This window comes from Pteropus alecto, unplaced genomic scaffold (assembly GCF_000325575.1).
Source record: "Pteropus alecto unplaced genomic scaffold, ASM32557v1 scaffold21, whole genome shotgun sequence".
Taxonomy (NCBI): Eukaryota; Metazoa; Chordata; class Mammalia; order Chiroptera; family Pteropodidae; genus Pteropus; species Pteropus alecto.
In genome coordinates, this window is record NW_006436282.1 from 2281367 (window position 1) to 2295054 (window position 13688).

At 34.5% G+C, this 13688-nt stretch overlaps 1 protein-coding gene across 1 annotated transcript in view; it reads left to right on the forward strand.

Annotated features, from left to right (window-relative positions):
* Positions 1–11631, forward strand: part of CASD1 (CAS1 domain containing 1) — a 50401-nt gene extending 38770 nt beyond the window's left edge. Inside the window, exons 15-18 of the mRNA XM_025046808.1 lie at positions 729–869; positions 4658–4735; positions 8438–8530; positions 10086–11631. Coding sequence (XP_024902576.1) covers positions 729–869; positions 4658–4735; positions 8438–8530; positions 10086–10352 — 579 coding nt within the window. The 3' untranslated portion in view covers positions 10353–11631. The remainder of the gene's footprint in view (positions 1–728; positions 870–4657; positions 4736–8437; positions 8531–10085) is intronic.
* The last annotated feature ends 2057 nt before the right edge of the window (positions 11632–13688 follow it).

Genomic DNA, 13688 nt, shown 5'->3' on the forward strand with positions numbered 1-13688 from the left:
TTTTCATTCAACAAATATTTTCTTAATGCCTATTCTGTGCCATTCTTGGTTTCCAATGCCTATGCACTTTTCAATAAACTACACTACTGTGTAGTTCAAATATAGTAGTTTGAAACACTACTGTGTTTCAAAATCAAGTATGAGTAAAAAGCTTTGCTAAAGTCTACACGTCAAATAATTTTAAATTCTCAACTTTCTTATTAGAGCAGTCTACTGTGATAATGATAGTTCACGTTGTCTTTGTTTAAAAAGAAAGCTCACGTGCTTTCTGGTCCATATTTTTTTCGCTCTTATGTACGTATACTCCTTTTTTAAAAGTATGATCTTGGTAATGTTATTGTTATTTGTTTTATTTGATTAAAAGTACCAATATAAAATGTTTGTCTTGGTTGAGTACATTTAAATTTTATCATGTGTCTTCAGAATAGTTTATTATTATTTTTAATTGTTTTATTTCTTCACTTGCTTCTGAAACTACTCAAATGGTACAGCTTATCTCATATTGTGGGGAGAGATGTTTGCCTATCTATTGCTTATATTTGTAATGATCATGGGCTTTATTTCATTGCTCAAAGTTTTACTCTTGAAGTTTAGGTCCTAGAAACTCTGAACCTTTAAGCTTCTAACCTACTCACTTTTATATATACATATTTTCTCATTTACCAATTTTTTTTGCTATTTATTAGAAAGTAGCTGTTTAAAACAAATTTTCTCTCCTTATTTTTCAGGTAGTCTTTCATGGAATGTTGTTTGCTTTCATTTATCTGGCTTTACAGAAACGTCAAGTACTTTCTGAAGGAAAGGGTGAACCTCTTTTTTCAAACAAAATTTCAAATGTTCTATTGTTTATTTCAGTGGTTTCTTTCTTGGTAAGTTTCAAAATGTAATCTTCTAAATTTCCAACATCCTAAATGGTATAGAAAATTAGATAAAAATTTAATCAATTATTTTTTTAAATAATTTATTTTTCATTTACAGTTGACATACAATTTATTAGTTTCAGGTGTACAGCATAGTGGTTAAACATTTATATAACTTACTGAATGATAAATCTAATATCCACCTGTTGACACCATATATAGTTATTACAATACTGATGACTATATTTCCTATGCTATACTTTATATCCTCATGACTATTTTGTAACTACCAATTTATACTTCTTAATCCCTTCCCCTTTTACACCCATCTAACCGATTCCCCTCTCATCTGGTAGCCATCAAAATATTCTCTGTATCTGTGAGTTTGTTTCTGTTTTTCATGTTCATTTATTTTATTTTTTAGATTCCATATATAAGTGAAATCATATGGTATTTGTCTTTCTCTGTCTGACTTGTTTCATTCAGCATAATATCCCTCTAGGTCCATCCATGTTGTTGCAGATGGCAAGATTTCATTCTTTTTTATGGCTCAGTAATATTCCATTGTAATATATACCAACTCTTCTTTATCCATTTGTCCATTCATGGACGCTTAGGTTGCTTCCATATCTTGGCTGTTGTAAAGAATGCTATAGCGAACATGTGAATGCATATATCTTTTAGAATTAGCATATCGGGTTTCTAAGGATGAATACCCAGAAGTGGATGGAATTACTGGGTCCTTCTTTGTCTCCTGTTACAGCTTTTGTTTTAAAGTCTATTTTGTCTAGTATAAGTATTGCTACCCCAGCTTTTTTTTTTTTTTTCATTTCTATTTTCATGAAATATTTTTCCATCCTTTTACTTTCAGTCTGTGTATATCTTTCAATCTGAAGTGATCTCTTGTAAGAAGCATATATAAGGGTTTTGTTTTCTTATCCATTCAGCACCCCATGTCTTTTGATTGGATCATTTCATTCATTTACATTTAAAGTAGTTGTTGATAGATATATAGTTATCACCATTTTTCTTCTTCTTAAGGAAGTCCCTTTAACATTTCTCATAATGCTGGTTCGGGGTTGATGAACTCCTTTAGCTTTTTCTTATCCAGGAAGCTGTTTATCCATCCTTTGATTCTTAAATAGCTTTGCTGGCTAGAGTAATCTTAGTTGTAGGTCCTTAATTTTCATCATTTTGAATACTTCTTGCTAGTCTCTTTCCAGCCTACAAAATTTCTGTTGAGAAATCAACTGACAGTCTTATGGGAGCGTATAGGTAACTGTTTTTTTTCTTGATGCTTTTAAGATTATCTCTTTGTTTTCAACCTTTGGCATTTTAATTATGCTGTGTCTTGGTATGGGCCTGTTTGGGTTCATCTTGTTTGAGACTCTCTGAGCTTCCTGGGCTTGTATGTCTGTTTCATGCACCAGGTTAGGGAAGTTTTGATCATTATTTCTTCAGATGGTTTCTCAATTTCTTGCTCTTTCTCTTCTCTTTCTGGTACCCCTATGATGCGAATGTTGGTATGCTTGATGTTGTCCCAGAGGCGCCTTAAACTATCCTTACTTTTTTGAATTCTTTTTTCTTATTGCTGTTCTGATTGGATGTTTTCTGCTACTTTATCTTCCAAATCGCTGATTCAGTCCTCTGCTTCATCTAATCTACTGTCGATTTCCTCTAATGTATTCTTCACTTCAGTTAATGTATTCTTTATTTCTGACTGGTTCTTTTTTATGTTTTCTATCTCTATTTTTTATTTTCTATCTCTTTGTTGAAGTTATCACTGAAATTATTGAGAATCCTCATAACCACTGTTTTGAACTCTGCATCTGGTAGATTGCTTAATTTTGTTTAGTTCTTTTTCTGGAGCTTTATTCTGTTCTTTCATTTGGGACATGTTTCTTTGTCTCCTCATTTTGGCTGTCTCTCTGTGTTTGTTTCTTTATATTAGGTAGGGCTGCTATGTCTCCCAGTCTTGGTAGAGTGGCCTTATCTAGCAGGTGTCCTATGGAGCCCAGTGGCACAGTATCCGTGGTCACCTAGGCTGGGTGCTCCAGGTGTGTTCCTTATGTGGGTTGCGCATGTCCTCCTATTGTAGTTGAGTCTTCATTGATATTAGTACATCAGTGGGATTGACCAGGTTGATTGGTTGTGAGGACTGGCTGTGACTATAGTGGAGGAGCTGTTGTGCAGAGTCTGACCCTATGGAGTAAAGATTAGCTTTCACAGTGCTCTGGTGCCTGCCAAGTCTTCCTTTTGGATGTGTTTGTTTGTAGAGGATATTGGGTGGTGCTCTGGTGTGATCCATAACCAGCCACTGGTATTGTTTGTTCTGGGTCCTCCTGGGAGGGCCTTTGTTGCTGGCCAAGGTCAGCCATTGCCTGTATGTACCCTGCCCGGGGCCACTTGATATGAGCTACAAAGTGATTTGCAGATGGTTGCCTCTTGTGCTGGGCTTGGAGATGCCTGGGAGAAGGTAACTGTGAACCTAGGCCAGCTGCCACTAACCAGGCTTGGGGCTGCTTAGCAATTGGTATGGGGCATGCTGAGGGTAGATGCTGCTTGTTTGGGTTTATGAACCTTTGTAAAAATTTAGGAAAATCCGCAGCATGAGCCAAGACAAGACAAGAGAAGCCACTTGGGTGGGCCCACAAGTTGGAATGTGGTCTCAAGGAATCACCAGAGCCAGGAGAACAGTATTAGCCAGGTTGATGGAGACTCAGATATGGTGACAGCCTACATCTGCATGCTGAGATGGGGGAGGACTCAACATAGAAACAGAGCATTCTGCCACCACTTCAGTCTGGAAAAAAGCTGCCCCTCCAGCCCTTAAGCCCTGAAGCCAGACAATTCATTTCCTCCCAATATGTCCCTGGGGCCTTTAGAGCTGCTGCCCCAGTGCTGGAGCTCTGAGCAAGTGGGTCCATTAGCGAATAAACGCAACTCAGGCCCTTTAAGAGGAGCACCGGGGACTCTAGCCACCCTCCATCTCACTCAACCACAATCTCTGCTAGTTTTCACAACTAGAAGTTGAAGGGATTTCTCTTCCTGGTACTAGAACCCTGGGCTGGGGAGCCTGGTGTGGGGCAGGGACCCCTCACTCCTCAGGAGGGACCTTTGCAGCTGAGATATCTCTCCCGATTTTTAACTGCTACACTTGGATGTGGGGCCAGCCTATTCTGTATCTCAGCCTCTCCTCCTAGTCTCAAGGTGGCTTCTTCTGTATGGCTCCAGTTATAGGATTTCTATTCAACTATACTTCATTGCAGTTCTCAATCATCGTTATTCTGTAGTTTATTTTTAATTTTGATGTGGTCATGGGAGGACGCGAGCACAGTATTTACCTACTCTACCATCTTGACCATGTATTATTTTTAATAAATAAAATCTTTACTTTAAAATTTTTTTTAATTTTCTAATTCAACATAAATTCTGAAATGAATACACATATAAGTTAAATATGAAGAATAACTGGAAGCTCTGTGAAATAGGAATTTTAAAAGTTGTAATAAATTTGAAAAAAAATATAAGGTGTTTGACATGAAGAGCCATCCCTGTTTTATGATTACTGTTTCCATAAAAGCATAGACCTATCCCCCCTCACTGCTTTCTTATGTTTTGGGCAGTTGAGACACTGAAACAAGTGATGAGCCAACCTTTGGGAGATTTTTACTGGAGCTTTTTAAATATCGTAATGAAGTATAACATAAATAAGTAAAACTTGAAAAATGTACGAGAATGTACCACTTTAAGGCTTAACTGTTTTTGTGAACTGATTCATATATTTTTCATTTTAGACCTATTCCATCTGGGCTAGCAGTTGTAAAAACAAAGCAGAGTGCAATGAACTCCACCCATCTGTTTCTGTGGTACAGGTAATTATCTTAATTTAGAGAAATTTTTTCTTTTTAATTCTTGATGGAATACAGTCTCTAGTGGCAGAGAAATTTTAAATCAAACTATAAAATGTAAGTATATTACTTAATCTTTCTAAGCCCTACTTTCCTCTCCTGTAACAGGGATATTAAAATCTTTTGTAAAAGTTGTTATATTAAATGTATGGAAATGATCAGTATTTGTCACTTACTTAGAAAATGTTAATTTTACATCTCATAATTGCTTTTCTTCATTTATTCAAATTTCTTCATTTAATTAATCATAGTTATTAACGAACAGCTATGTGTTAATTACCATGGTACGTGTAAAGATGTTCAGAGTTAAACAAGATAGAACTCCTGCCCTCATGGAACTTACAGTCCAGTAGAGATATGAAACAATAAACATTCATTCATTTAATAAATTCATTAAATTTTCATATTCATTTAATGACTGTTTGATACCTAGTATGTACTAGATAATATGCTGAAGGATACAGTGTTAACCAAGTCAGTCATAGTTCCTACCCTATCGAGCCTACATTCTTCTATTATGAATAATAATCATATAATTACTGTGTAATTATTAAAAGAAGTACATGATGCAATCAGAGAATGTCAAGAGTGGATATGATCTAGTTGGGAGTTGGAGTAAGAGTGGTCAGGAGTCAGGGATGACTTCTCTGAGAAAATTAAGCTGAGAATGGAAGGACGAAGGTACAGCAGACAGCAAGAATTTAAGCCCTGTGATGGAAAGGAGCATTAGCACACTCAAAAAACTTATAGAAGGCCATTGGGACTGGAGTTCAGGGACCCAGAGTCTAGAGAAATGTGTGGTAGTGACTGGAAGGTAGGCAGAAGCTAGAGGCAACTCAAATCAAATTTACATTTTGCAGAGATACCTCTGGTTGCAGTTAATTATAGTACATTGTGATTTGTGTAGTGGTGGTTAAGTACAGACCACTTTGGAAACACATGGAACTTCTTCCTAACCCATCTCGATATCACAGCAGGGTCGCTGGAAAAACTAGTGTCTAAGCTGAGGCCCGAAAAATGAGTATCCCAGCAAAGAGGAGCAGGGAGAATTGCTGGAGGATCTTCTCTGAGGTCTTAAATTTTCTTCAATGCAGGGCTATTTTATTACTCTTAAACCTCTATATAATCAGCACCAAGCACATGATTGACTCTGCAAACACAATTGATGATGAAATTTTAAGTATTATACTGTATTCATATAATGTTTTTTTATGACTTCTGCAGACAACACTAGTGCTTATCAATGACTCTTTGCATATTACATCTGATATCATTCCTGTAGCTCACGTCGTGGAAGGGAGGTGTCACCACTCTTCGTGTCCCAGTACAGAACAATGTGAGGAGAGCTAAGGGAGAAAATGGCTACACATAGAATAACACTAACATAAGCACTCCTGAGCCTTATCACATTCCTTCCCAATCACTACCCTCTATGTACTCATATTTCCTTAGTTAATTTTTTTGTGAGGGCCTCAGCTGCTCCATTGCACAGTGAAAGAATGGGCTTGGAGCACAAATTGAAGCAAACCCTTATTTTATTGGCTTGCTATTTTTTTCAAGGGCACTTTTCCCCCATTGTAAAAGTCAGAGAGTATTCAGGTAGCCCCAGATGTTACAGGTTACATCCTTATTTCCTTTCATTCGTATTTTCAGATGCCAACAGAAGATGTAGGTGTAGGTGTGTGTGTGGGTATGTGTGTGTGTATAGGACATTGTGATTATATAAATACATGTAATTATATACATGCATATAATTATATTAAAGTTGTATATATGATTATATATCCTTAGAGTACTTATCTGAGGGGGCTTCTTTAAGATTTTAAACATATACAAGATTCTTAGTGTTCTGTTAGAAAGTATTTTCCCAGCCTGACCCAGCAGAAGGCTTATGCACCAGTTCTTGAATTCTTACCTTTTTGTTTGCCTATCAATTTGGATAGGAATTTCCAGAAGGGCTTAGCTGTAGAATAACATCCAGATGACTAACCATAAATAATGTATATCGAGTGCTTAGCTTAGTACCCAGCAAGTTATAAATGGTGAACAAATTTTAAGCATTATTATTTCTATATCAAGCTAATGACTCCCCAGAGTTGTCTTCTCCATGGTTATTATTTCTTTGATTTTCTGCTGCCCTCATCCCATTGCTTCCTTAGTAGATGACAAAACAAAACTTGAATATGCTAAAGAAATAAATACACATTAGGAATTGGTAGATTGCAGATAGAAAGAAGGAACATGATGTGTTTAAGACTGTTCCCAGATTTTTGATGCATCTTCCTAGCATTTTTTTCCCTAGCATTTTACAATTTAAGCAATATTTTAATTATAATAACTCATTAAATGGTTTCATGTTTAAGGGTTTTATTTAGGTCTACCTTTATGATTTTTGCCATTTATGTATACCACCCATAATATTAATTACCTAATATGTTTCTTTAAATGACTTACAACAAATGCTGTAATAAGTACCTCATATTTGTTTTCTCATTTAACTTTCATATCAACCTTTCAAAGTAAATTTTAATCCCATTTGTATAGGTGAGGAAAAAGACTTAAAGGAGTAAAGTACTTCTCTGTGAGTCCCAGAACTAATAAAAGGCGAAGGCTAAATTCAAACTTGAGTCTCTGGTACTGTTGCCCATGAGTGAGGATCACTCAACTTGATTATACCTGAATAGTTCACGTTGGTTTTTTTTTCCCGATGGTAAAGTTCTCCACATAGTTCTTATTTCCTCATTTTTTGTGCATCTCAAAGACCTCTACCTTGATCCTTTGACAAAATGCCTACAGTGATCAACACCGAATATGGGATTTTCTCTGAAGCGTAAATAAAATTTCAATTCTTTTATGAAAGAAAGTTTTGAAAGGTATTTGTGAAAGTGGAAACATTTATTTATTTGTTTGTTTGTTTGTTTGTTTGTTTGTTTGTTTGTTTTTGACAGTTTCTTGCTTCTTTATGAGGAAAATGGATTCTCATGAGAGTTCTTTTCTTGATAAACTAGTTACTGGATGTGTCACTGAATTGAAGGTTTAGAAAATTCAAGATTGTTTTACCTGGTGGAAAAGTATGGAGGAGAGAATGGTGAAGTCCAGGAGCCCAAAAGTTGGAGATTCTTTTGGGGGAGAATAGATCCAGAGGGAAAATATATTACATGTGAATGCAGTTTAAGACATCAGAGCAAGCCTGAGGGCATCTTAAAAGTCATGCCATTTCCCTTATTTACATGACTGTCAGTGGAAGAGAGATTTTGAAGAGAGTAAAGGAGGCTTGGGGCCGGCTGTCAACCACACAGACACTTTTTGGAAGAAGGAAAATTGTATTATGAGATTTTACAAATTTTGCCACATAAATGTGATACCATCTCTTTCTACACAAAGGGCCTCAAAGTGGATTTTATATTTTTTCCAATAAACATAAAATAAAACTATTCAGCCCTGTATCACCTAATATCTACACTGATATGCAGTATATAGACCACATGTTGAGAAATCCAATTTGGATAGACTCCAGAACAAAAATAACTTATTAATACTTTATCTATTGGAAAAAACATTGTGTATGTATCAAATTCCAGAACATAATAAAGTTATGACTTGAAGGAAAACAAAATGCTTTTAATAAATAGATTGTTAATATTTGCCTTTTTGGTTTTTCTTTAGATTTTAGCCTTTATCCTAATAAGGAATATTCCTGGATATGCTCGTTCCATTTACAGTTCATTTTTTGCTTGGTTTGGAAAAATTTCATTAGAGGTTGGTATATTAATATTTTGCTCTATCTTACATAGCGAAGTGTTATATGTGTGCATGCATGTATGTGTGTATGAGTATGTATACGTGTGTGTGTGTGTAAATGTATATAATTTAACATGCATTTTTTTTAACCAATGCTCTGTTATTATGAAATCGTAGGGAAAAAACTCTACTTTCAAAAACAGTAAAGTATTGTAGAATATTTTTAAAGCCTTATTTAGATGACTGGACATAGACGACTTTCACAGTATTCTTTATATTGTCTTAAGCTTTCAAGCACAACCAAGATGCTGAGATCAGGAGAGAAAGAAATGAAATAAATATAAGTGAAATTTATAAGTACATATAAATGAAATCAAGCTGAGGGATTTTGATTTATTGTTCATCTCCATAATTAATATTACTAGAATTTAAGTTATTGATGCTTAGCAAAATGAAATTCACCCTATGATTAGAAATTTGGGGGAAAAATTTAAAACATTACATTGTGCATGTAATACCTAATTTGAAGTTATCTACAAAATCAATTTAAAGTAGACTTTGAAATACATTCTGAGTATTCTGAGCTTTATTTGAAATAGAATATTTTAAAACAGTAGAATTCAAATTCTAATCAAAAGATATATTTTAGAGCATAACATTTATTTAAAAGATGCATTTTAGAGTATAAGATTTTTTTAAGTTGTCTTTAAAATAGATTTTGAGTTCTTGAATAAATGTTCCATTATTTTTTAAGTCTCGTCAATAAGAGCAATTGTATATCAAGCCATTCAGTAGACAAAAGAATATTTTGCCAGTCTCTTAATATTTGAAGCATGAGAGGTTTTATCTACTTTAATTGAATGAATTTAATATTTAGCATTTCCATTAAGTATATAGAAGTGTCTTAGTCCTCATATTTGTTGAAGTAGCTTAAGCATATTTCTACTCTGATATTTTGAAGCAATGTGATGAAAGAACCACGTTTGTAATCGTAATCAAAAGAACTGGTTAAGGTGTTTACTGTGTATACTCATGTAGAACTTGAAATACACTTTAGAAACCTGTGAATGTAGTTGAAGACATTCGTCTGGCCATGCATAGCAAACAAGAGGACGTCTTAAACACCATGCCATTTCCTATTCATATACATTCACACAAAAATATATTAAAAAATATAAACATTTGTATACACATAAGTACACAGGTAGTACACACATGAGTATACTACACAGACGTGCACACGTGCATACACACAGTCATTCTTTAGGGTCTGAATACTGGAGTCTAGATACCATTCTGTCAGCTGTCTTCTATGTCATGCAAAGACATGTTTGTGAAGTTAGAAGATTCCTGTGGCTCGTTTCTTGAGGTCTTTGAAGCAGTGCTTCAGCAAATAGGAGTTCCAGAGAATAGACTTTGCAGTAGACTTTTAGGACCAGAAATGAAACAGAATTAAATGGTTTTGGGAAAGCCTGCTAATGTAATTATGCTATCAAATGTTTAAATTAGAAAAAACTGTTTTATATTCATGGGCTCTCTGTACATATCTAACTTCAAATATTTTTCCTCCTAGCTATTTATCTGCCAATATCACATATGGCTGGCGGCAGACACAAGGGGTATCTTGGTGCTCATACCTGGAAACCCTACGCTTAACATCATTGTCAGCACTTTCATATTTGTTTGTGTGGCACATGAAATTTCTCAGATCACGAATGATCTTGCACAGATTATTATTCCTAAAGATAACTCATCTCTGTTGAAAAGGTTGGCATGTATAGCTGCATTTTTTTGTGGACTTCTCATTTTATCATCCATTCAAGATAAATCAAGACATTAAGTTCCTAAGATTCTAAAAAACTTAAACTCTTCAAGCTAACTTTACGTCTGCCAAGAGGAGAAAAACATCTATCTGGAGATATAACTGTATATGTAAATAAACATTTGTGGTGAGAGGACAGCTCAGTGATGTCTGGTGAACACTTGTGGTTGTATATATAGGAAATGTACATATCCGATGTGAAATATTGAAAAGAACTGGTGAAGCAGAGTGCATTGTATGGGATTGCATGTGAAGTCTTTTCTACTGGATCTGTATTTCCATTTATAAATGATTTTAAGTTAACATATGAAGGCAGGGAAATAATTACCTTTCCAGTAAAAAAAAAAAAATAGATAATTTAATGAGCTTAGTGTCACACTGTTTTGATAATTACTAAATTTGTGGTAATAAGATTGTCTACACCTGTATCGTCATGGAACTTCCTATTTCATTGAAAACTTTCTTAAGAATGACTGCAGTATTGTTTTCTTATCATATGTGCAATGATGTGGAATGTTAAACAGTATGCCTTTAATTTATATGTGTTCGTGTTCTGATGTTATATATTTCCTGCCATGATTTTTTTTTCTAACTGTGGTTTTCAGGTATACAAACCTAAATCTTTGTACACTTTGTCTCACCGTTGTTCGAGGCTCCATGACAGGGTTTTGTCATTGTCATATGTTATTGTTGCTTCTTTTTATAAAAAGGCCAAATTTTCTTTCCAATTCAAACATTCACTTGTTTCCTTAAGCTATACCAGTGTAATACCAGTTACCCTGTGGATCCACTTAATCTGTTTTTCCCTGACTGGTTAATTTTTGTACATTATTTCCAATGTTTGGAAAGCTCTTTATAACCATTTCGGTATTTCTTATTACTCCCTCCTATTTTTAAAAAATATTTGTCAGTCTAAACTTGTGCAGTCTAGTGAAGATTCAGGTTGTTAGGAGTGAGATATATATGACCATCAGTAGAATTTGAAGTAAACCGGTGACTTTGAAGTAATCCGGTGACTTTGGGCAATATGTGTTTTTGGTTTGGTTTGGTTTGGTTTTGTTACAAGCTAACTGTTAAAGGTATAAATTTATTTATCTGTTGTACAGATTTGATTATGACTTTTAATGTTTGAAAGATTGCACTTGTTTGCTCTTACTATGTGTGGGGTAAAATATATTTTCTGTTCATGGTATATGAAAATATGGAGTAATTTAAACAGTAAATAAACGTTCTGTGGATGCTTATTTTTGTATTGGCAAAATATCAATTAAACTATATGTGTTCTTTTTTTAAAAAAGCTGGGTCCATTAATGATTGGCTCAAATGTCTACTTAATTTCCTCAGCTTAAATTTAGTTTTTAAAACTCTTTGTATTTAGAGGTAGATCACTCTGATAGTTGAATAAGGAATAATTAAATTATCAGAGCTTTGAAGGATATTCTGCCTTTCTACCCAGGAATTTTAAGCGTTATGGTTTATTAGTAGTCCTACTCGAAGATCTGTAACATTTAACTATTTCTTTAACACTGGATTTATGTGCTAGCGATATCTTCCTATTAATTGAGGAATATTTCTCAGATAGAAATGTGTGTTCTTTCCTTTTCTCTCTTCTGCCCATACTTAATCCTTTGACATTTTCCAGATGGACAATTGTAATGATTCATTGCTCTGCCTCCTAGACTGCAGCTTTATACGTAGAGAATGGTATAGTTATAAATCAAAAACTTGCAAGTACTGTGATCACATTATTCTTATTGGTGTGGCCTGCCAACGAGTAGAGTGCATTTTAATTTAGCTTGTAGGTTTTATCACCTGAGAAAGTTTCTTCCCGATGAAACAATTGAAGAAGAAAAGATGACCAGTATTTCTGGTTTTTGGAAGTACTTATTGTCTCCAATAGTGATACTCAAGTGAATATAAGTTTTCTGTCCTATTTGAACTCAGGCTGAAAACTTAACTGGTAAACTCTGTTTCTTTATCACACACATGCTCTTATTTAATATGCTCCACAGCTTTATTTTATGTATAGTTATATAAAATAGTTAAAACATAATGCATTTGTAATTAAAATACATTCTATTTATATTTGATTTTCTTTTTTTAAATATGTATCATGATTCCATTTTTTTTAATTAGTTTCAAGTATACAGTACATTGCTTAGACATCTATATAGTAAAATGATACCTCCAATTGCTCCCTCCCTCCCCTGACCCTCCACTTAGCCAACGTAGTAATGCTAATTGCATTCCTTATGCCACACTTTCCTTCCCCGAGACCATCCGTCAGCTACTAATTTGTACTTCTTTTAACTTTCACCCCATTCTCTCAACTCCCCATACCCCCTCCCCTCTTTTCTGTCACCAAATTGTCCACTATATTGGGTCTGTTTTTGATTAGTTTGTTCTTTTTATTCCTTAAATTCTGCATATAAGTGAAATCATATAGTGTTTATCTTTCTCTGTCTGACTTAAATACCTTCTAGGTTCATCATAGCAATATCTTCTTCCATTCCCTTCCTATTAATATGTAGGAGTCTTATTTTCTTATCCTTTTAGCCACTCCATCCCTTGGTTGGAGCACTTAATTCTTTTCCCTTTAAGGTACTTATTGATAGGTAGTAGTTGTTACCATTCTTTATTCCTGTTTTTGATACATGTTTTTTCTTCTTAAAGAAGTCCCTCCAACATTTCCTGTAATTCTGGCTTGGTGGTGATAAAATCCTTTATTTTTGTCTGGGAAGCTCTTTATCTGTCCTTCAACTCTAAATGATAGCTTTGCTCAATAAATTATTCTTGGTCGTATATCCTGGGTCTTCATTCTTTCAAAAATTTTTTGCCAAGCTCTACTGTCCTGCATAGTCTCTCTTGAGAAATCAGCTGCCAGTCATATGGGTGTTCCCTTATAGGTAATTATTTGTTTTTCTCTTGCTGCTTTTAAAATTTTTTCTTTGTATTTAACCTTTGGCATTTTAATTATGATGTGTCTTGATGGGGCCTCTTTGGATCCCTGATTTTTGGAATCCTCTGAGCTTCCTGGAGTTTTATGTCCATTTCCTTCACCAGGATAGGGAAGTTTTCCATCATTATTTCTTCAAACATCTGTTCAACATCTTGATTTTCTTCACTTACACTGATCAGACAAATATTTGGAGCCTTAATAGTGTCCCATATTCTCCTTTAATTATTTTTATAGTCTTGGCCTCTTTTTTTCTTGCCATTCTGTTTTAGTGTCCTGATTCCTGTTCTCTAGGTAGGGCATGTGATCCTCTTCTTTATTCACTTTATTTATTCCTTTGTTTATTCCATTTAATATACTTCTCATCTCAGATAATGTGTTCTCCATTTCAAACTGGT